The sequence below is a fragment of the Gambusia affinis genome, linkage group LG01 (genome assembly GCF_019740435.1).
Source record: "Gambusia affinis linkage group LG01, SWU_Gaff_1.0, whole genome shotgun sequence".
Lineage (NCBI taxonomy): Eukaryota > Metazoa > Chordata > Actinopteri > Cyprinodontiformes > Poeciliidae > Gambusia > Gambusia affinis.
This window is the reverse complement of record NC_057868.1, coordinates 41,808,564-41,830,610: the sequence shown is the minus strand read 5'-3', so window position 1 is coordinate 41,830,610 and position 22,047 is coordinate 41,808,564. Positions and strand designations below refer to the sequence as shown.

Sequence of the window (22,047 nt, the reverse complement as noted above, 5' to 3'; positions counted from 1 at the left end):
TACTAAACAACTGAAGAAATATAAAAATCCACTGAAGCTTTCAGGAAGTGACATAAATGTTCATAACTCAGATTGTTCATATGCATAACAACTAGTCATGATTTTATCCATTTAATATTTACCTGCCAGGTGTTAGAAGAGTCCACAGATTAATAAATATAAACTATTCAGCCTCCACTGTTCAGTCATAAGGGAAAATTCATAGAAATGTTCTTCCAGGAACTCAAACCCAAAAGTCAACCACATTACACAGATTCATGTTTGAAACACGAGTAGCAAAAACTTAACAGGATAAAAACGTAAATTTTGTTAGAGGAAAGTTTTTGTCCTTTTTCAACCTTTAACTGGGATAAAACTCCTGGAGAGCAAAGATCGTTTTTATGAGAATGTTCTCATAATTCTACATGTAGACAGTTGCAAACCACAATATCAATATCAATAATGTTGTCACAATCTGTCCCAGATTAAGTCCATCTGAAAATCTGAGGACATGTTGGTTTGATAACCTGGAAGAATCCGCTTCGTCAGCAGTTTGACGGTTCATGAGTCGCTCAGACCTTCAGTCCCCACAACCACAAATCCTTTCCTGGCGCTGCTTCCTGTTATCAGCTTCACACATTATTACAGGAACGGCACTGATAACAGTTTACTGCATCTGAGGAGCTGACCGAACTGCTCCTTGTGTGGAACGGAGCGAGAATGCAGTGAAAATGCAGCGAGAACGCAGAGAACGCGACAGTGTCCATGTCTGTCCATGTGGTGGACGGAGGGACACGTCCTGGTGCCCAATAACTGCTGCACCCCCTCAAAGATGGCCGCTGGACGGGTACAATGACTTTTGTTGCATTAAATAAAAATGACCTAAAATAGAAAACATGTTCATACTACATAAAATAATGCATTTTTAATTCAAACTAAAAATATATATTTTTAGTATAAACATTTTAACTTCCTATCTTGAAAATATCCAAAATCTGGAATTTTAATTTAAGTCTTTAGTGAACTTATGTCTTTGTTTCCTAAAAAATCAGAATTAAAATAAATAAAGACAAAAAGTTAAACACTAACAAAAGTCTAAAAATAATTAAAATTAAATTAAATAGTTTTTGGTAGATTTTGATTTTGAGATTTTCTTAATAAAATTGACAACTTTTCCTTATTTGTCTAGAAGGAAAAACTATCATTTAAAATAAAAGGAGTAAATCTGGAAGAGGAGAATTTATTTCTTACTAAACAACTGAAGAAATATAAAAATCCACTGAAGCTTTCAGGAAGTGACATAAATGTTCATAACTCAGATGTTTAAGCTGAAGAGGAGCTGCATAACAACTGCTGCCTGTTTATTACTGTAACCATGACAACAAGGTATTTACAAGTGTGCAAAGGTAATGTGAAGTTTTGTTTCGTTTGATGAGGTCAAGCATTAAACTGGTCTCCGATAAAAAGTTTGCAGATTTTAGCCTCCACTGTTCAGTCATAAGGGGAAAATTCTGGAAATGTTTCCAGGTTCCAGGAACTCAACCCAAAGTCAACCACATTACACAGATTCATGTTTGAAGATTAGAAAGACTGTCAGTGCAGGAATGTGGGCTTAACGAGAAGCCTGTTTGAAAAGTTTTCAGTTTGGACCATGTCTGTGTTCTGTGCAGGTCTGGGCTACTCCTCCATGGTCATCGTGTTTTTCTGCAACACTTATTACATCATGGTTCTGGCCTGGGGCTTCTACTACCTGATCAAGTCCTTTAGCTCCACCCTCCCCTGGTCCACCTGTGACAACGAATGGAACACGCCCAACTGCCTCGAGACCTTCCACCATTTGCACTGCGGCAATGCCAGCCTGGCCAATGCCACCGTGGGCGGAGCCAACCTGACCTGCGCCGATCTGGCCGAGGCCCGCTCGCCCATCATCGAGTTCTGGGAGTGAGTACCGCAACCGGGCCGGGTCGGGTCGGGGTCGTCTTTCTGACCCGGTCTGTGCCCACGCAGGAACAAAGTGCTGAACATCTCGTCCGGACTGGACCAACCGGGTCGGATCAACTGGGAGCTGATGCTGTGTCTGATGGCCGTCTGGGTTCTGGTTTACTTCTGCGTCTGGAAAGGAGTCAAGTCCACCGGCAAGGTACCATTCAGACCGCTGGGTCTGGGACCAGTGTGTTATGTAGCGGTGGGACCGGTTTGTTATGTAGCGGTGGGACCAGTGTGCTATGTAGAGGTGGGACCCGGTTTGTTGTGGACCTGTGGGACCAGTGTGTTATGTAGTGGTGGGACCAGTGTTTGTTGTGGACCTGTGGGACCAGTGTGTTATGTAGTGGTGGGACCAGTGTGTTGTTGTAGGGTGGGACCAGTGTGTTCGGTTTGTTGTGGACCTGTGGGACCAGTGTGTTATGTAGAGGTGGGACCAGTGTGTTATGTAGTGGTGGGACCGGTTTGTTGTGGACCTGTGGGACCAGTGTGTTATGTAGAGGTGGGACCAGTGTGTTATGTAGAGGTGGGACCAGTGTGTTATGTAGCGGTGGGACCAGTGTGTTATGATGTAGTTGGACCGGTTTGTTGTGGACATGTGGGACCAGTGTTTTATGTAGTGGTGGGACCAGTGTGTTATGTAGAGGTGGGACCAGTGTGTTATGTAGCGGTGGGACCGGTTTGTTGTGGACCTGTGGGACCAGTGTTTTATGTAGTGGTGGGACCAGTGTGTTATGTAGAGGTGGGACCAGTGTGTTATGTAGTGGTGGGACCGGTTTGTTGTGGACCTGTGGGACCAGTGTGTTATGTAGAGGTGGGACCAGTGTGTTATGTAGAGGTGGGACCAGTGTGTTATGTAGCGGTGGGACCAGTGTGTTATGTAGCGGTGGGACCAGTGTGTTATGTAGTGGTGGGACCGGTTTGTTGTGGACCTGTGGGACCAGTGTGTTATGTAGAGGTGGGACCAGTGTGTTATGTAGTGGTGGGACCGGTTTGTTGTGGACCTGTGGGACCAGTGTGTTATGTAGAGGTGGGACCAGTGTGTTATGTAGAGGTGGGACCAGTGTGTTATGTAGAGGTGGGACCAGTGTGTTATGTAGAGGTGGGACCGGTTTGTTGTGGACCTGTGGGACCAGTGTGTTATGTAGTGGTGGGACCAGTGTGTTATGTAGAGGTGGGACCAGTGTGTTATGTAGAGGTGGGACCGGTTTGTTGTGGACCTGTGGGACCAGTGTGTTATGTAGAGGTGGGACCAGTGTGTTATGTAGTGGTGGGACCGGTTTGTTGTGGACCTGTGGGACCAGTGTGTTATGTAGAGGTGGGACCGGTTTGTTGTGGACCTGTGGGACCAGTGTGTTATGTAGAGGTGGGACCAGTGTGTTATGTAGCGGTGGGACCAGTGTGTTATGATGTAGTTGGACCGGTTTGTTGTGGACCTGTGGGACCAGTGTTTTATGTAGTGGTGGGACCAGTGTGTTATGTAGAGGTGGGACCAGTGTGTTATGTAGCGGTGGGACCGGTTTGTTATGTAGCGGTGGGACCAGTGTGTTATGTAGAGGTGGGACCAGTGTGTTATGTAGAGGTGGGACCAGTGTGCTATGTAGAGGTGGGGCCAGTGTGTTATGATGTAGTTGGACCGGTTTGTTGTGGACCTGTGGGACCAGTGTGTTAGTGTTATGTAGTGGTGGGACCAGTGTTTGTTGTGGACCTGTGGGACCAGTGTGTGTTATGTAGAGGTGGGACCAGTGTGTTATGTAGTGGTGGGACCGTTTGTGGGACCAGTGTGTTATGTAGAGGTGGGACCAGTGTGTTATGTGGAGGTGGGACCAGTGTGCTATGTAGCGGTGGGACCAGTGTGTTATGTAGTGGTGGGACCAGTGTGTTATGTAGCGGGACCGGTTTGTTGTGGACCTGTGGGACCAGTGTGTTATGTAGAGGTGGGACCGGTTTGTTGTGGATCTGTGGGACCAGTGTGCTATGTAGAGGTGGGACCAGTGTGTTATGTAGCGGTGGGACCAGTGTGTTATGTAGCGGTGGGACCAGTGTGTTATGTAGAGGTGGGACCAGTGTGTTATGTAGAGGTGGGACCAGTGTGTTATGTAGCGGTGGGACCAGTGTGTTGTATAGCGGTGGGACCGGTTTGTTGTGGATCTGTGGGACCAGTGTGCTATGTAGAGGTGGGACCAGTGTGTTATGTAGCGGTGGGACCGGTTTGTTATGTAGCGGTGGGACCAGTGTGCTATGTAGAGGTGGGACCAGTGTGTTATGTAGCGGTGGGACCGGTTTGTTGTGGACCTGTGGGACCAGTGTTTTATGTAGTGGTGGGACCAGTGTGTTATGTAGAGGTGGGACCAGTGTGTTATGTAGCGGTGGGACCAGTGTGTTGTATAGCGGTGGGACCGGTTTGTCGTGGACCTGTGGGACCAGTGTGTGGTCTGGTGGGGCTGCCTGCAGGTGTTTGATGTGATAAATATAAAACATTTAAACATTGAATTTGCTTCAGATGAAAGATGTCGGCCAGCAGAGACCTGCTCCGATTATCATCTTTCGTTTTTATTTTTATGAATATTCTGTTGCAGGAGGTTTTCAGTTTTTCTCTCCTGCTGGATAAAACAGAAACATGTGAGTCGTAGTCAGAGGGGAAAAATGCTGCACTGCCCCTTTAAATCCTCAGCTGACACCTCTTATTCACCCTGGATGTGTCACCAGGCTGCAGTCACATGACCAGTTCAGAGTTGCTATGACGACCTTGGGGGGAGGTATTGAGGCCCTGTGAGGTGGCGGGACACGATTGGACGGCAGAGAGGAAGGCAGCTGTCTGCAGTGGGACGTGACTGAGAGGCTGCATGTTGAGCTGCGATGCTGCGTCTGCAGCCATCAGACACTGGGAAAATACCAAACGCAGAAACATCCAGGTCCTGACGGAGCATGGACGGATGGATCCGAACCGGCACCTGAAGAACCTCCAGGAAGTTCTGGTCCAGAAGCAGGAAATATTAGAAAGCAAAAGGTCAGATGGTGGATCCAGGCAGGGCTTTACCTTCACCACTTGGCTCTCCAGAAACATCAGGATCCTCTTTGAGATCCTACATCAAACCTCTGCTACAGTTTTTTAAATCCATGATCTGGATCACTTGAGCCAGAGCATTAGCAACCTTCTGGCTTCATTCTGGATGGGTAGTTGGTTGGTTTCCATTCAAATCCCACATCATCATGCTGCCTCCTCCATGTTTGACGTAGTCTCTTGTTCTTAAAGTTACTCTTCTAAATAAATGGTTGTTACGTCCAAACATCTCAACGTTCAGCTTGTCTGACGTTCAAACTTTTCTCCAGGAACGTTCTTGGACCTTTCTGCTACTTTGACATCAAAAATGTTTAGCTAAATCTTGTTTCAAGGAGTTTATTAAATATTATTTTAATCAGTAATAGATGAGGATCTTTAGCAGGACACCATGAAACCAATGGAGGGTCACTGGTTTATTTTTGACCTTCTCCAACCCTTAGGTTCTGGTTTTCAGAGGAACTCGTCACTTTTTATGGTCAGTCTTCATCTGATGATCTTTTGTCAGATCCGCTTTACGCTCAGCGTTCACACGACTCTCAGTCCCAACACAAACAGCCGCTGGTGTTGTTCATCAGCAGGAGGCTGAAAGAAGAGCCCAGCAGAGAGGCGGAAAGAATCCTCCAATCCCAGTTCCCACTCTTCTAATGTCTCAAATATTCAACATTCACAAATTTTCTTCAAAATGTAAACATATTAACCAAAAAATAAAATAAAATAAATAAATCAACCGAGTGAAAAGTAAAATTAAGTCAGTGAAACAAGGGAGTGTATCACAGCAGGAGTCCCTGGTGGGTTGGAGTAGTTGCATGGACTCGATGGTAAAACCAGAAAGAAAAACGAGGCTACTGGTCTGGATGGGTCTGAACCGTCCAGGTTAGAGCAGCTGGCAGACGGGTGAAGGATACTGATGTTGAAGAGGAGCCAGCATCAACTCTCCATGGATGGCATCAAGCTCTGATGAGCGAGACCTCGACTCTGGTCCAACGAGCAACAACACCAAATTGCCCTTCAGACTTGGTCAGTGTGGCAGAGGGCAGGATATTGCTGCTCTCAATGAACTTTAAGTCCATCACCTGAGACTTTTCACTAGAGGAAGAAGGCCTAATGCGCATTGGAACCAGCATCCAGACGTCAAACCGTTCACCAGCACATGTTGGGGCATGAGGAAACTTCAACAACTTCAAAGGTATTTGACATTATCCTCAGCTTAAAATGCTCATTTTAACCAACTTGGACAATTCTGAACTTGTAGAGCTTAGTGCTACGTCAACAAAACGCCCTGGCTCCAGTTCAGACTCATCAACATTGCTTCATATTTCAGGAAACCAGTTTTCTCTCAAAGAATGACTCAGTGATTGAGCAACAAGTGATGACTCAGGTCAACCCGACCTCTACCCACGCTTCACATGTGAACAGACGACATGAGAGACAAAGTAGATTCTGTTTCTGTTTGTTACTGTAGAAAATCACTGAAGGACCAGATTGGTTCTTTAGTTTCTGATGGTTGGATGGGCTTAGGATTAGGGTTAGGAGCTATGCTGTCTGGGGCTTCATGCCCCTGGTAGGGTCACTAAGACAGACAGGTCCTAGGTGAGGGACCAGACAAAGTGAAGCCCGAAGACCCCAATGATGGAAAAGACCTTTGGACTTGGCGTTCCCTTGCCTCGACGCAGGTCATTGGGGCCCCACTCTGGAGCCAGGCCTGAAGGGGGGGCACGATGGCGAGCACCTGGTGGCCGGGATTTTACCCATGGAGCCCAGCCGGGCTCAGCCCGAAGAGGAAACATGCACTCCCTCTCCCATGGGCTCACCAACTGTGAGAGGGGCCAAAGAGGTCGGGTACATTGTGTGATGGGTGGCGGCCGAGGGAGGGGACCCTGGTGGTCCGATCCTCGGTTGCAGAAGCTCTTGGGACGTGGAATGTCACCTCTCTGGTGGGGAAGGAGCCGGAGCTAGTGTGTGTGAGGCTGAGAGGTTCCAGCTAGAAATAGTTGGTCTCACCTCGACGCATGGCTCTGGTTCTGGAACCAGTCTCCTTGAGAGGGGCTGGACATACTTCCACTCTGGAGTTGAATATGGTGAGAGGCATCGGGCAGGAGTGGGCATACTTGTTGCTCCCCATCTCGGCTCCTGTATGTTGGGGTTTACCCCGGTGAACGAGAGGCAGGCTACCCTCTCGGGAGGGAAGCCTCGTCCTGACTGTTGTTTGTGCTTACGGGCCGAACAGCAGCTCAGATTAACAACACTTTTTGAGTCCTAGAGGGGGTACTGGAGAGTGCTCCACCTGGGGACTCCCTTGTTCTGCTGGGGGACTTCAACTCTCATGTGGACAATGACAGTGAGACCTGGAGGGGCGTGGTTGGGAGGAACAGCCCCCCAATCTGAACTGGAGTGGTGTTCTGTTGTTGGACTTCTGTGCTCATCATGGATTGTCCATAACGAACACCATGTTCAAGCATAAGGGTGTCCATATGTGCACTTGGCACCAGGACACCCTAGGCTGCAGTTTGATGATCAACTTTTGTCATCGTTTCATCGGATCTGCGGCCGTATGTCTTGGACACTCGGGTGAAGAGAGGTGCGGAGCTGTCCACTGACCACTACCTGGTGGTGAGTTGGCTCCGCTGGTGGGGGAGGATGCCGGTCAGACCTGGCAGGCCCAAACGTGTTGTGAGGGTCTGCTGGGAACGTCTGGCGGAATCCCCTGTGAGGCGGAGCTTTAACTCCCATCTCCGGCAGAACTTCGAACATGTCTCGGGGGAGAAGGGGTACATGGAGTCTGAGTGGACCGTGTTCTGTGCCTCCATTGTCGAGGCAGCCTATCGGAGCTGTGGCCGCAAGGTTGTCGGTGCCTGTCGCGGCGGCAGCCCTCAAACCTATTGGTGGACACCTTCGGTGAGGGAAGCCGTCAGGCTGAAGAAGGAGTCCTATTGGGCCTTTTTGGCCTGTGGGACTCCGGAAGCAGCTGATGGTTACCGGCGGGCGAAGCAGTATGTGGCCCGGGTGGTTGCTGAGGCAAAAACTCGGGCGTGCGAGGAGTTTGAAGAGGCCATGGAGAAAGATTTCCGCACAGCTTCGAGGCGATTCTGGTCCACCATCCGGCGTCTCAGGAGGGGGAAGCAGTACAGCACCAACACTGTCTACAGTGGGGATGGTGTGCTGCTGACCTCAACTCGGGACATTGTAGGCCAGTGGGCAGAATACTTCGAAGACCTCCTCAATCCCACCGACATTCCTTCTATTGTGGAAGCTGAGCCTGGGGACTCTGGGTTGGGCTCTCCAATCTCTGGGGTTGAGGTCACCAAGGTGGTCAAAAAGCTCCTCGGTGGCAGGGCCCCGGGGGTGGCTGACCTGACTCTTCAATATTGCATGGACATCGGGGGCAGTTCCCCTGGATTGGCAGACTGGGGTGGTGGTCCCCCTGTTCAGAAAGGGGGACCGGAGGGTGTGCTCCAATTACAGGGGGGGTCACACTCTTAAGCCTCCCTGGCAAGGTCTATTCGGGGGTTCTGGAGAGGACGGTCCGTCGGATTGTTGAACCTTGGATTCAGGAAGAGCAGTGTGATTCTGGTTCTGGTCGTGGAACACTGGACCAGCTCTACACCCTCAGCAGGTCCTGGAGGGTTCTGGGAGTTCGCCCAACCAGTCTACATGTGTTTTGCGGACTTGGAGAAGGCGTTCGACCATGTCCCTCGGGGAGCCCTGTGGGGGGTTCTCCGGGAGTATGGGGTACCAGGCTCCTTGATACAGGCTGTCAGGTCCCTGTAGGTCCTATTGGCTTTATCAGGTCGTGATCTGCAGTTCTTGCTGGAGAGCTGCCAAGTGTGAAGCGCCTGGGATGGTGATCAGTGCCTCCAAATCTGAGGCCATGGTCTTGAGCCGGAAAAGGGTAGAATGCCTTCTCTGGGTCAGGGGGGGTGTCCTGCCCCAAGTGGAGGAGTTCAAGTATCTCAGGCTCTTGTTCACAAATGAGGGAAGAAGGGAGCGGGAGATCGACAGGCGGATTGGTGCAGCGTCTGCCGTCAAGCGGGCGCTGTACCGGTCTGTTGTGGTGAAGAGAGAGCTGAGCCAAAAAGCGAAGCTCTCGATTTACCGGTCAATCTACCTTCCCTCCCTCATCTATGGTCATGAGCTTTGGGTCATGACCGAAAGAACAAGATCGCGGATACAAGCGGCCGAAATGGGTTTTCTCCTTAGAGTGTCTGGGCTCTCCCTTAGAGATACGGTGAGAAGCTCAGTCATCCGGGAGGGACTCAGAGTAGAGCCACTACTCCATGTCGAGAGGAGTCAGTTGAGATGGCTCGGTCATCTGGTCAGGATGCCTCCTGGACGCCTCCCTGGAGAAGACCCAGGACACGCTGGTGGCACTATCTCTCTCTGCTGGCCTGGGAATGCCTTGGGATTCCTCCGGAGGAGCTGGAAGAAGTGGCTGGGGAGGGAAGTCTGGGCCTCCCTTCTGAAGCTGCTACCCCCGCGACCCGACCCCCGATAAGTGGAAGAAGAAGATGGTTGGATGGATGGATGGATGATTGGATGGTTGGATGGATGGTTGGATGGAAGGATGGATGGTTGGATGGATGGTGGGATGTTCAGATCCTTCCTAATAACACTGTAAAATGTTGTTAGAATGAATCCAACAAAAACGTTTGTAACATCTGATGGAATATTTCTGGAAAGTTCTCAGGCATTTTATGTAATCAGTTGAGCAGCAGAACCGGTCCAAACAGACCGTTTTAGTTTCTTGAAAGGTTGCTAGTTTCCTGTTCCTGCAGGATCAAACCCTGACTCGGGTTCTGCCGGTTCTGTTTCAGATCGTTTACTTCACGGCGACCTTTCCCTATGTGGTTCTCATCATCCTGCTGGTGCGAGGCGTCACGCTGCCAGGAGCGTACAATGGCATCATGTACTACATCAAACCGGACTGGTCCAAACTGGAGGAGGCTCAGGTCGGTCCAGCCTATTGGCAGCTTTGCCCTGAGCACTGCCTGTCAGGAACAACACATCTGCTTTCTGTTGATCTAAACTCATATTTTCTTCTTCAGTCGTTAGAGAAAAGTTTTGGATTTAGGAAAAGCAAATTTTTATGGAAATGAAAGACTCTGGTGCTGCGAATTCATGGGACTGTTTGTTATGAAATTTCCTGCTGGAGGTTTCTTCCTGTGAAAGGGGAGTTCTTCCTCTCCTCTGTTGCTACATGCATGCTCAGATGAAGGATTGCTGTAAAGTTAACGACTAGCGCCCCCTGCTGGCCCGAATGCCTACATTCTCTACTGGGTTTCCCCAGAAACGTTTCATTACTCCAGTTAGACTCGAATGATTTTTTTGTCTTGATATGACTTGTTGTGAATTGGATTCTGAAATAAAAGACCTCTGTCCTGTGACCTTTGACCCCACAGGTGTGGATAGATGCCGGCACGCAGATCTTCTTCTCCTACGCCATCGGACTGGGAGCGCTGACCGCATTGGGAAGCTACAACCGCTTCAACAACGACTGCTACAAGTACCAGAACCAGACAGAACCACACAACCAGACAGAACCAGACAGAACCACACAACCAGACAGAACCAGACAGAACCACAGAACCAGACAGAATCTCAGAACCAGACAGAACCGGACAGAACCTCAAAACCAGACAGAACCACAGAACCAGACAGAATCTCAGAACCAGACAGAACCGGACAGAACCTCAAAACCAGACAGAACCGGAGAGAACCACAGAACCGGAAAGAACCAGACAGAACCTCAGATCCAGGCAGAACCAGACAAAACCGGACAAAACCACAGAACCAGACAGAACCGGACAGAACTTCCAAACCAGACAGAACCGGATGGAACCGGAGAGAACCACAGAACCGGAGAGAACCAGACAGAACCTCAGAACCGGACAGAACCTCAAAACCAGACAGAACCGGATGGAACCGGAGAGAACCAGACAGAACCTCAGAACTGGACAGAACCACAGAAACAGACAGAACCTTAATGGAGTACCGGGGTTGGGTTCAGCTGGTGTTGATGGAACCGAACTGCAGCATTGCTCCAGAGGTTCTGATCTTCTTCTTCTCCTGCTCTGCAGGGACGCCTTCGTCCTGGCGCTCATCAACAGCGGCACCAGCTTCTTTTCTGGCTTCGTAGTTTTTTCCATCCTGGGCTTTATGGCGGCTGAGCAGGGAGTCGACGTCTCCCAGGTGGCTGAATCAGGTAAAACCCGCACAGAGCTCCACTCAACCCGAGTTTAGTGCCAACATTTACTCTGCAGCGCAGCCAGCGGGGGCTACTTCCTGGTAGCAGGAGGCTATCCATACTGAACTAACTACTGGTCCGACAACGCTAACTGAGCGACCTGCTACTACTGTTCAACCGGTGAAATGAAAAATACTAGCTAGTGTTAGCTTTGGAGGGGCTGGACTAGCCTTTAGCACTGAATAGGCTAACATTAGCACTGAATAAGCTGGTAATACCATTGGATAGGCTAACAACTCGTTTCAATGCTGATGTATTAGCCATTATTATTATTATAAATTGGTTTACTGTGGATCCGTGATTGTATTACATTTGTGCCAATTTAATCTGATACTGGTGGTCGCCCGAGGCAGGCGGGGACCATAAGGTAGTTTGTTCCCTGAAATAACACAAATCAGCAAGAAGCCAACAGAGTTTTTTGATCTTATACAAATGGAAGAACAATTATGGAAACAATGGACAGTTGTGTTTAATCAATGTACTTATTATGTTAGTTAAATTACTCATGAAAACAACATATATATATATACATATCCATCCATCCATCCATCCATTATCTGAACACCCTTCTTCCCTAATGGGGGTCAGGAGGGTTGCTGGTTCCTCTTCAGCTGCGTCCCGGGCGAGAGGCGGGGTACATCCTGGACAGGTCGCCAGTCTGTCGCAGGGCAACACAAAGACATACAAGACAAACAACACACTCACACCTAGGGAGAATTTTAGAGAAACCAATTAACCTGACAGTCATGTTTTTGGACTGTGGGAGGAAGCCGGAGAACCCGGAGAGAACCCACCATGCACAGGGAGAACATGCAAACTCCATGCAGAAAGACCCCGGGCCGGGAATCGAACCCAGGACCTTCTGGCTGCAAGGCAACAGCTCTACCAACTGCGCCACTGTGCAGCCCATATATATGGGCTGCACAGCCCATATATATATATATATATATATATATATATATATATATATATATATATATATATATATATATATATATATATATATATATATATATATATATATATATATATATGAGAAGTATAATTAGGTAGCCATAAAACTGAGTATAGTAATAAACAAAAACAACTGCTAAGGTTAATTAGGATTCCGCTTGAAAGTGGAATAGGGGGGATTATGTAAGAGAGGAAATACTATTTATGGAGTTGTTTTTGCCAGAGGATTCTTGGCACCTCTTTGGGTCAAACTGACCTGACTCTCTCCTTTCCCTTGCATGTGAAGCACAAAAGGTTGGACCAAATATGACTTGGGAAGGGTGCTGTTTGGACAGATAAGAACAATAATTTGTGATGATTTGGCTTATTCTGCAATTCTGAAATGGAGCAGATATTGAGGTCAAAAGGTCCCAAATATTTTCAAGGAAGTCCAACACACACTCAGTCTAGTGTCTGCCAGAATCCTTACGTAATTCAAGGGCAGTATTGCTATTGGTCGAAACTTTCCAACTTGCATCAGCAAAGATGAGATTGTATAAAAAGGGTGATGTTAAAAATATGGAAGATTTTTGGTTTTTGTACTGATGAAGCTGTAACACGTATTCGTGGAAGAGTGTAATAAATCTCCTAGACGCGTCGTGGCCAGCAGTAAGAAACCATGTCTCTGTGCGTTATTTATTTAGCTATATGTTTAAGAGTTTAGCCACCTTTCAATTCTCCAACAATGCCTCAGCTGGTCATCCATGGCTTGTACTTTCTTCTTGAACAGAAACTGTATCTAGTAAAATGGTTTACGTGGCATATCTGTAAGACGTTAGATGGTTTGATGTTTTTTTGACAGAGTTTACTGTAATCCACCGTGCGCCATCAGAACTTCAGCACCACATGAAACCGAAGTTAGCTTCAGATTGAACAGATTCCACCAAATATTTTGATGTTTAGCATCTTTAATTAGCTCCAATTTAAAGACTTTGATGCTCAGCCTCTTCAAACATGGACTAGATTATTCTACATTGAAAGCAGAATATTTGTGTAATTTTTTGTTGATATGTCAACATTCAATAAAGAACCATATCAGTGCATTCACAAATGAAATAAAGACTTCACAAATCACAAGCTTTAACGGTTTCAGCATTGGTTTGATATTCTACGGCGTGTGGATGAGTCTGTCCTGTCGCTGTTTCAGGGCCGGGTCTCGCCTTCATCGCATATCCAAAGGCGGTCAGTCTGATGCCGGTGGCTCCGCTCTGGGCGGCGCTCTTCTTCTTCATGTTGCTGCTGCTTGGACTCGACAGTCAGGTGACCAAGAACGCCTACAAACTCGTCTCTGAAGTTTGATTAATTCTGCAGTGTTTAGTGATTTCACCTTGACGTAAATTTAGTTTTAATCCAGTTTTATTCCATCAATCTGGCAGGAAGTGAAGATAAAACGACCTCTGGTTAAATCTGTTTTCTATTGTCCATTTTTACTGCAATGACCTGAACTGACTGAGGGACTGGACGCCTCCACCTCATAACTGCAGAAAACAAAACAATAAACCCATAATGTGGTTTGTCACCTGCTGACCCTATTATCCCATATAATAATTTAATTTGGGATAATTATTAATTGTGAAAAGAGGCTAACTGTTTTTAATCTGTTCTATTCAGGATGTATTTTCAGAATAACTTGTTTTTTAACGTTTTATTTAAGATAAAGTTTACTTTGTACTAAACACACAGAAATATCCCAAAATATAAAATGTCAATTTAAAGATTTTCCAAATTTTTTTATGAACTATTTCTTACTCCAGTCCTAAAACTGCAGAAAAAATATTTCATAATTGTTACAGAAACTAAAGAACAAATCCGTGGCGGCCAGGAATCAGCCTGTCGTTTCTCAGCTTTCCTGTTCTGATGCGGTTGGATCATCGTGATGAAGATGAAGGCGATGCCTGTGATGCCTTCAAGGAGGCTCAGACCTTCCAGCTCTAATGTTGTTTTGTGTTCCTGCAGTTTGTCGGGGTGGAGGGATTCGTCACGGGGATTCTGGACCTTTTTCCTGGGAACTATTACCACCGTTACAAACGTGAGATCGCCGTGGCGATCTGCTGTTTACTGTGCTTCATCATTGACCTCTCCATGGTGACGCAGGTCAGCAGAGAAACTTTCAGCTGCAGGAGTCCAAACGCTGCGGAAGGAGATTGTTAATATTTGGTCACTTTTCTGCAGGGAGGGATGTACGTCTTCCAGTTGTTTGACTATTACTCAGCCAGCGGCATGACGCTGCTGTGGCAGTCCTTCTGGGAATGTATTGTAGTTGCCTGGGTCTATGGTATGTAACAGACACACACACACACACACACACACACTGTGGTGTTACATTGCAGGGTGCAGCTGAGTGATCCTTAAATAGGTCATGAGATCAAATTTTAACTCCAAGCAAAGGTCAAAGTTCAGAGCCTTCAATTTAAATTTGGAGATTTTGGGACTTTTTGTCTTTCTGTCAAAAAAATAATCTAATAATTCTTATTTTTTCTGTAAATTAACGTTTGATAAATCAGACTGCTACTGAATGTGTTATTCTTGTTTTTACTCGAAACGGCTGCATGTGACCTAAAGCAGTGGGTGAGGTCAGAGGTCAGGCTGGGCTCAGGTGGTACCATGTTTTGTGACGGTCTTGGTGACTCTGTGGAGCCCCTCAGAGCTCGGTCCTGGCTGATTACAAATGTTTAGCGTTTTGGAGTTGATGGATCCTGACAGAACCACCGAGTTCTGGAGCTGAGCTCCATAAAGACCCAAAAACATTCGTGTTCAGGAGGTTCTGACCCGTCCACTCAGTGACACGGTGGCTGAGGAAATGTAGCTCAGCCCGTCATTATAGTGAGAGCAGTTGTAATACTCTGTGATGGCAGCTAGGGGGCGCCTGTAGCTAGCCCAGGCTGAATTAGGGGTGTGATCCGGGTGTGAGGTCCCAGTTGATGTTGTCTCTGCAGGTGCGGACCGGTTCATGGACGACGTGGCCCGTATGATCGGCTACCGACCGTTCCCCTGGATGAAGTGGTGCTGGTCGTTCATCACGCCGTGCGTCTGCATGGTGAGACCCACAGCTTCCTGTCTGTCACCAACTACGGCCCCAGTAACACGACTCCTCTGCCACTTCAGGGTATCTTCCTGTTCCACCTGGTGAACTACAAGCCGCTGACATACAACACGGTGTACGTGTACCCATGGTGGGGCGAGGTGATCGGCTGGTGCCTGGCTCTGTCCTCCATGCTCTGCATCCCCGTCAGCCTCCTCTACAAGCTGTTCAGAGCCAAAGGAACCTTCAGAGAGGTCAGTCAGGTTGGAGAAGAACCAAGACAACGCAGCAACTGTTCTGCTACAGAAGATAGCATCTCAAACTTTGTTTATTAAATGTACATCAAACAGAAATGTTCATTTGTTGCAGCAAAACCTGTTACCCATCATTTTCAGTGACAGCAGGGGGCGATAGTGTACAAGTACATCTTGAAGGTCAGCAAGAAGAAGACTATTTAGGTAAACTGCGTAACAGCTGGGATTGTAAACTTCACGGCTCCTTTATTGCCGGCGCATCGACAGAGAAAATATAATATATATTCCTTTGTCACACTGACTGTCGTTAAAACATGTAAACCAACTGCGGCCATTTAATAAATCAGTAAACAATTAAGAAGTGAGTTAGGGCAGTGGTTCCCAATTCCAGTCCTCTGCCCCCCTGCCTGCATGTTTTAGATGTGCCTCTACACCAGAACAGCTGATTCAAATGATTGCATGACATCTTCTGCAGCCACCAAGTCCTGCAGGAGCCTGTTAATCACCCAAAGATTCAATCCAGGTGTGGCAGAAGGGAAACACCTAAAACATGCAGGCAGGGGTCTGAGGACTGGAACTGAGAAACACTGAGTTAGGGTGACCAGATTTGGGTTTCTGAAAAGGAGGACACTTTTTTTTTTTGTTGGCGGGGAGGGGTATAACTCCCCCCCCCCAAAAAAAATAAAAATACTGCTTCACAGTATGGAAAGCAGAGCTGCCTTCTGCTGCTCTGTCTGACTTTGTCACAAAGAAATCTGTGACTTTAGCAGAAGATCTTTCGCCTCTGGCTGCTTTCACGTGTTTTGCTGAATTCACCACTTGCAGGTTGTTGGCACCTTTATTTGCCACAGACACATTAGTACCTGCCTTACACGTCAAACACTCCGCCTCATAGGGATCACGACAAAAGCACGGGAATCTTTTCTTTAATTCCTCCGTAAACACTTTCGTTTAGGCATTTTTGCCGTAGAATCGGCGAACACACATGTTCTACCGCCTGTCACACTTAAAGTTTAACTAGTCTAGCGGCCGGTGTACAAGTCAACTCAGCTATCTTTACTTTTCCCACACATACTCACACACATAATGCAAGGTGATTGGATTTGGGGAGAAGGGCGGGACTAATTTACCATACAAAGAAACCTGGAATGGAGTAGGGGAACGGAGTGGGAATGTTATCACAATGCACTGTAAGCTCTGTAATGTGTTTTGAGGCAGTTGACCAAAATCCCTAACGATTTTTAAATTCCCCCCGGACATTTTTTTAGGTCTAAAAAGTAGGACATGTCCGGGAAAAAGAGGACGTCTGGTCACCCTACACTGAGTCTAAATGCTTTGGTCAGAGTAATTTGTGACCAGTGTGATTTTAGCTCTTTGAGGTTAAATATTATTATTGATACACCCAGATTGTAGTGCTAAGGTGGTAAAACTGTGGAAAATAGACCGACGGGGCGCGGGAGACCGATTCCTCTGTCCGGTTCCATCTGATGTAGGTTCTGGTTCCGGTTCCTAGTGAACGTCGTCAACATTTCTCTGTTGTTTCCATTGATCTTCTCACTAGTCGGTGTCAAAGTGTAGATCCAGACGTCGACCTTGACTCCCAGTCAGCAGGAAGGTCTGCCGTTCTGGAACGGACGGGTTGGGTTCATTTTCCCCGGTGAATGCTGATTGGCTAAGAAGCCAGAGGTGCAGCCATGTTGGTAATAATGACTTTCCTGTGTTGCAGCGCTGGGCCCACCTGACCAGTCCCGTGTGGGGCCCCCACCACCTGGAGTACATGGCCCCCGACATCGGACCCCTGAGCTCGCTGACGCCCGGGTCTGATGACAACAAGGTCATCATCTTCGAGAGCGTCATGTAGACCGGACCCTCCCGTCCCTCCCAAGAGAAGATGACCGACCTCCACCCTCACCTCCCACCGCTTTCAGCGCCGAGCATCAAGAATGAGCTGGACTCTGATTGGTCCCCACGGCAACCAAAGCTTTACCCAGGTTTCCCTGGGACTTCTGGTTCTGTTGGGTTCTGGTTCTCCCAATTTAGGATGAAAGGCGGATTGTGGCGATCCCAAACAACTTGTCTTCCCGTGAGGGCCACAGAGTCGGTTTAGTCTTGGGTCGGACAGATGGTCAGCACAAACCTGAACCGGACAAACAGCCATGATGGACTCGCTGTCAGCCAGAACCTCCAGAATCTTCAGCCGACAGAGTTTGGATTGTTGCTGTTTGTCAGGACAGACAGAGTTCTAGACAGAAGCACCGACTGGTTCCCTTCATGTTCCCTTCAGGTTCTGGGATCAGATTCAGTCTGTTCTCATCTGAGTGCCAAAAAGTTCTGTTGCCTGCGACCCGGTTGCTCTGCCTCATCAACGCTGCGGTCCAGTTGGTTCTGCCCATCTTTGTTGGGTTTCGTCCCGCTTCCTCTCTTCCTCATCTTGTTAGCAGAAGATTAAAATGTTTGACTGGTTCTGTCCTTAAACCCATCAGAACTGGTAACCGGGTCGGGAGGAGAGACATTTTGATCAAAATGTCGTCCGGAAACCTGAAGAGAGCCGGCGGACTGACAGCGTTGCCGAGCGTTGCCTTATGTTGTTGTCTCACCTTTAGAGTTCAAACGGTTGACCTGTGACCTTCTGTTCGCTGTCGGTGGGCGTGTCTAAGACTCTGTCTCCTAGCAACCAGTTAGCATCCCGCCGTTGCTGGGAAACAAGCATCCAGATGTAGGAAAGCCAGATCCGTTTGCACATTTTTCTGAAATGATGAAAAAAATCAGTTTTTGTTTTTCTAAAATAAACAGAAGTTTATTTTTTGGATGCTTTTATTTTGGTGAAGAAATCTCTATATTGAAACTTTGAGCTATATTTGATGCAGTTCTCACTGGGATGATGATGATGATGATGATGATTATGATGATGATGATGATGATGATGATGATTTCTGGCTGATTGTTCATTTTCGGTTGGAGAAACACAATCCACCGCTTCAGTCCTACCTCACTTCTCTTTCAGACTTTCAAAGTAAAACACCTGACGTTTTTTTAGCCGATGTTGGCGGCTCGTGGGAGTCAGAAGAATCAGAACCCGCTGCTGGTTCTGATTCTTCAGCGGGTCGTAAATCCCAGGATTTGGTGCTGCGGGGGCTGACGTGAACAAGCAGCAAAGGCCGGTGCTTTTATTGTGGCGGGTTTGCTGCGATGGAGTGATTTTGTGAAAGGAAAACCTGTTCTTTATTTTAACGTTCAAAGTGCTAAAGTGTTTCCAGAGTGATCTTCTGTTTTTCCCCCAGACCTCCAGAGGCTCACATTATTTCATCTGCTGGACGTCGGCTCCGTTTTCACTTTCACCATGAAATGAATCTTCGTCCTGCTGTTCTGCTAACATGAAACCTGAATGTTAGCAGAAAAAAGGTCCCAAACATTCAGCATCAAACTAAGCAGATTTCAGCGACAGGCTGACTTAGGCTCAAAACTTTAGTGAATTAAAATGTTAATTTATCAAACAGTTCGAAAAGCTGATCAGCTGCAACAAGGAGAAGTTTTGCTCCCAAATCATGCAAACTTTCTCACTTCATCAGGATTCAATGATTGTGTAAATCTGAGATCTATTTGATCAAATCATTTGCATATTCTGTCTTTTTCAGGTCATAATGTTCTTCCAAGTAAAATTGTGCAGAAAATAATAAAAAGGTGCATTTTTATGGCCAACCGGTCAGTTTCCAGACGGAGCAAACAAAAACCTGATTAGAAACTTAGGATCAAAACTTGAGTTTGAACTTTCTTTGCTCTCATATAGAAAGCAAATCATCTGCATAGAAATGTAGAAAACTGAGCTTAGAATGGACAATTTAATGTTGCTTCAACCTGCAGAGAACACACAGATATACATCATCCAGATTAAACCTGGAGAAGTTAACAGAATAAATAACAACAATATACATAAAGATGCATCAGCTACTATTAAACAATAAACAATTCTGAAGTTATTAGTTTCAGATTTTTTCTAAATATCTGCGATTTTGGCTCAACATACATAACATTAAAACCCAGATAAGAAGATCCTTCTTTCCATTAATTGGACTAATCTGCAGCTGTGCTTTAACTGATCATTTCATGTAAAACATTGAATGTTTAAAGCTGAAAATAATTAATTTCTTCCGTCTGTGTGGGTCTGGATTGGAGGCTGGAGGAAAAGCATCTTAGATCTGCAGCCATCTTGTTTTTCACCTGCCAAAAACCTGCTGACTGAATCTGAACCGGGACCCGGAGCCGGCGCGTTCACATTTACACTCCACAGATTAAACCGGATTCCTCTAAATGTCATATTTGGTTTTTGTGGATTGGTGTCAAATTTTAAACAGCCGGTCTGAAGAACCAGTCGGTTCCAAACCAAGGAATGGGATCCAATCGGAGATGAAAGTCCGATCCAGGACAGGAATGTGGAAAAAAGCAGCCTGAGCTGAACAGAAAACAGAAAACAGATTTATTATCTGGTGTCGAAGATTCACTTCTGACGATCCGAATGAGACTAAAAGGAATTTGGTCCAAATTGGCTTTAAATCGAAGGGAGCCTAATGGCTCTGGTCCAGTTGGTCCAGTTGGTCCAGTCACTCCGGTTGATCCGGTCCAGTCGCTCCGGGTTTCATCTCAGATTCTGTCAGTAAACGTCAGTTTGCCAAGTTGTCGTCGGGTTTCCAGAAACTTACCTGCTGATTTCTGAGCAAATCTAATTTTGATTTTAATTTTCTGCCAGAAATTTTTTTTAAATGTGACAGAAGAAAAACTAGTGAAGGTTGAAAACATCATGGAAAGAGAGGATGCATGATTTCTTTAACGCTGGACTCACACAGCAGGGGGCGCTCTCCTCATAATGCTAAACAATCATGTTTGGGCTCATAACACAAAGTAGGAAAACTTACATTTTGTTGCATGAAATTAGACGATGAAAATTATTCATTTTAAAAGTCCGACAAAGAGAAGAAGAAACTGGACGATGAGTTATTATGGTTCCTGTTTGTGTTAGTTGGTGTTTTATGGCTGCTTTGCTGCCACCAAGTGGCCAGAATTAGTCACATTGTGACAAATAGAAAATGTTTTTTGTTGCTTTAAAGCTTGAAAACATTCTTAATTATAATGAAAGGAGAGAAACAAGTCCTCGCTCTAACTTTAAAAATCAGAAATTACTTCATTGGATTGGACTTGAAAAACTGACTTAAAGAAATTCTGTGATTTTTCTGAACACAGAACCAGAACTCTGCGGCCCAACATGCTTCTGCTGTGAACAGAAGAAACATCAGGAATCATCTAACATGTCGTCATCATTAGACCTTCATGTTTCACCAAACCAATATTCATCAGAAACAAAGATTGGAGGTTTGGAGTTGAAAATCTTTGACTCCTGTCTGTGTTTTCCAGCCCAAACGTAGCTTCCTGTTGTCATTGTGTCGCCATGGCGATCCGTCCATTGTCTGCGGACTGGTAGTTCAACTTTAAGCTGTGAATGTAGTGAAACCTGGGCTCTCTGTTAACGAGTCACCAGCCAAACACTAAGGTAGAAAACATTAACTCTGAGCCCTGATGATGCCATCTGTGTTGTACCAAGTGTCAAAACTGAAGCAATAAATCCAACATGAAGACAAACTGCTGCAGCGTCTCTGTGGTTGTTGGTCTGGGGTGACTCTGATGGTCGAATTATTTCACTTTAGACGAGATGAAATCAGACCAATAATCTATGAAGGATCGCTCTCCTTTCTGAGCTGCTACTGCGCCTGCAGGAACACAACAAAAGGAACCAATCAGAGCCAGGAGGCGGGGCTCAGCGCTGTCAACCAACATCATGTACTTGCTGCTAATGCCAGAGAAACTACTTATTGTTATGGGAAAACTGTTTATCTGCTGTTCATGGTGGTTATGCTAACTAGCCTAGGCTATCAGCAGGAGTGTAGCATGAGGATGATTGACAGCACTAAGACCCGCCTCCTGGGTCATTGTGTCTCATTCTGTCACTATGGTGACAAGTTAAGCAATATGTAAAAAACATAATTTTTAATCGTTACATACTGCAGCTTTAAAGCACTTGGATCATTTTGAATAAATAGGAAGCAGGAAATAGAAAAGTTTCCTTCAATGACTGAAGGCCATTCAGAAGATAATTGAACCTCTAGATTTAAGATTGTTAGACACTTTTGCTCTGATTAAGCTCCTCTGTGTTGGAGGCTGTTTGCTTGGAAAATCTGAAGGTAAAAGGAAAAGTAACAATTCGCCATTGGTGGCGCTCTTGTTGTGCACAAGGTGAGCTGGAACCTGTGAAGAAGAGAGATGTCCCCCGTTTGAAAATAAACGTTGCCATGCGCTACTTCCAGTTATCTGCATGAACATTATTTTATTTGACCTAGTGTATCATACACAACAGAAGACACCAGCCGCAGTAAGATAAATAATAAATCGACCCCAAAAATTCATCCAGCAGATCTCTGATCCGGTGAGGGATTTATAAACTACCAGCAGGTATTCTAAAAAC

At 46.4% G+C, this 22,047-nt stretch overlaps 1 protein-coding gene across 1 annotated transcript; it reads left to right on the top strand.

The window, feature by feature from the left end:
• Nucleotides 1–1,518: 1,518 nt before the first annotated feature.
• Nucleotides 1,519–21,167, top strand: slc6a8 (solute carrier family 6 member 8). The gene is made up of 11 exons (XM_044138926.1): nt 1,519–1,920; nt 1,987–2,119; nt 9,838–9,972; nt 10,423–10,526; nt 11,101–11,225; nt 13,408–13,520; nt 14,217–14,354; nt 14,433–14,535; nt 15,197–15,297; nt 15,366–15,536; nt 17,263–21,167. The coding sequence occupies exons 1-11, from the start codon at nt 1,631–1,633 to the stop codon at nt 17,395–17,397; spliced, it is 1,548 nt and encodes a 515-aa protein (XP_043994861.1). The 5' UTR covers nt 1,519–1,630; the 3' UTR covers nt 17,398–21,167.
• The last annotated feature ends 880 nt before the right edge of the window (nt 21,168–22,047 follow it).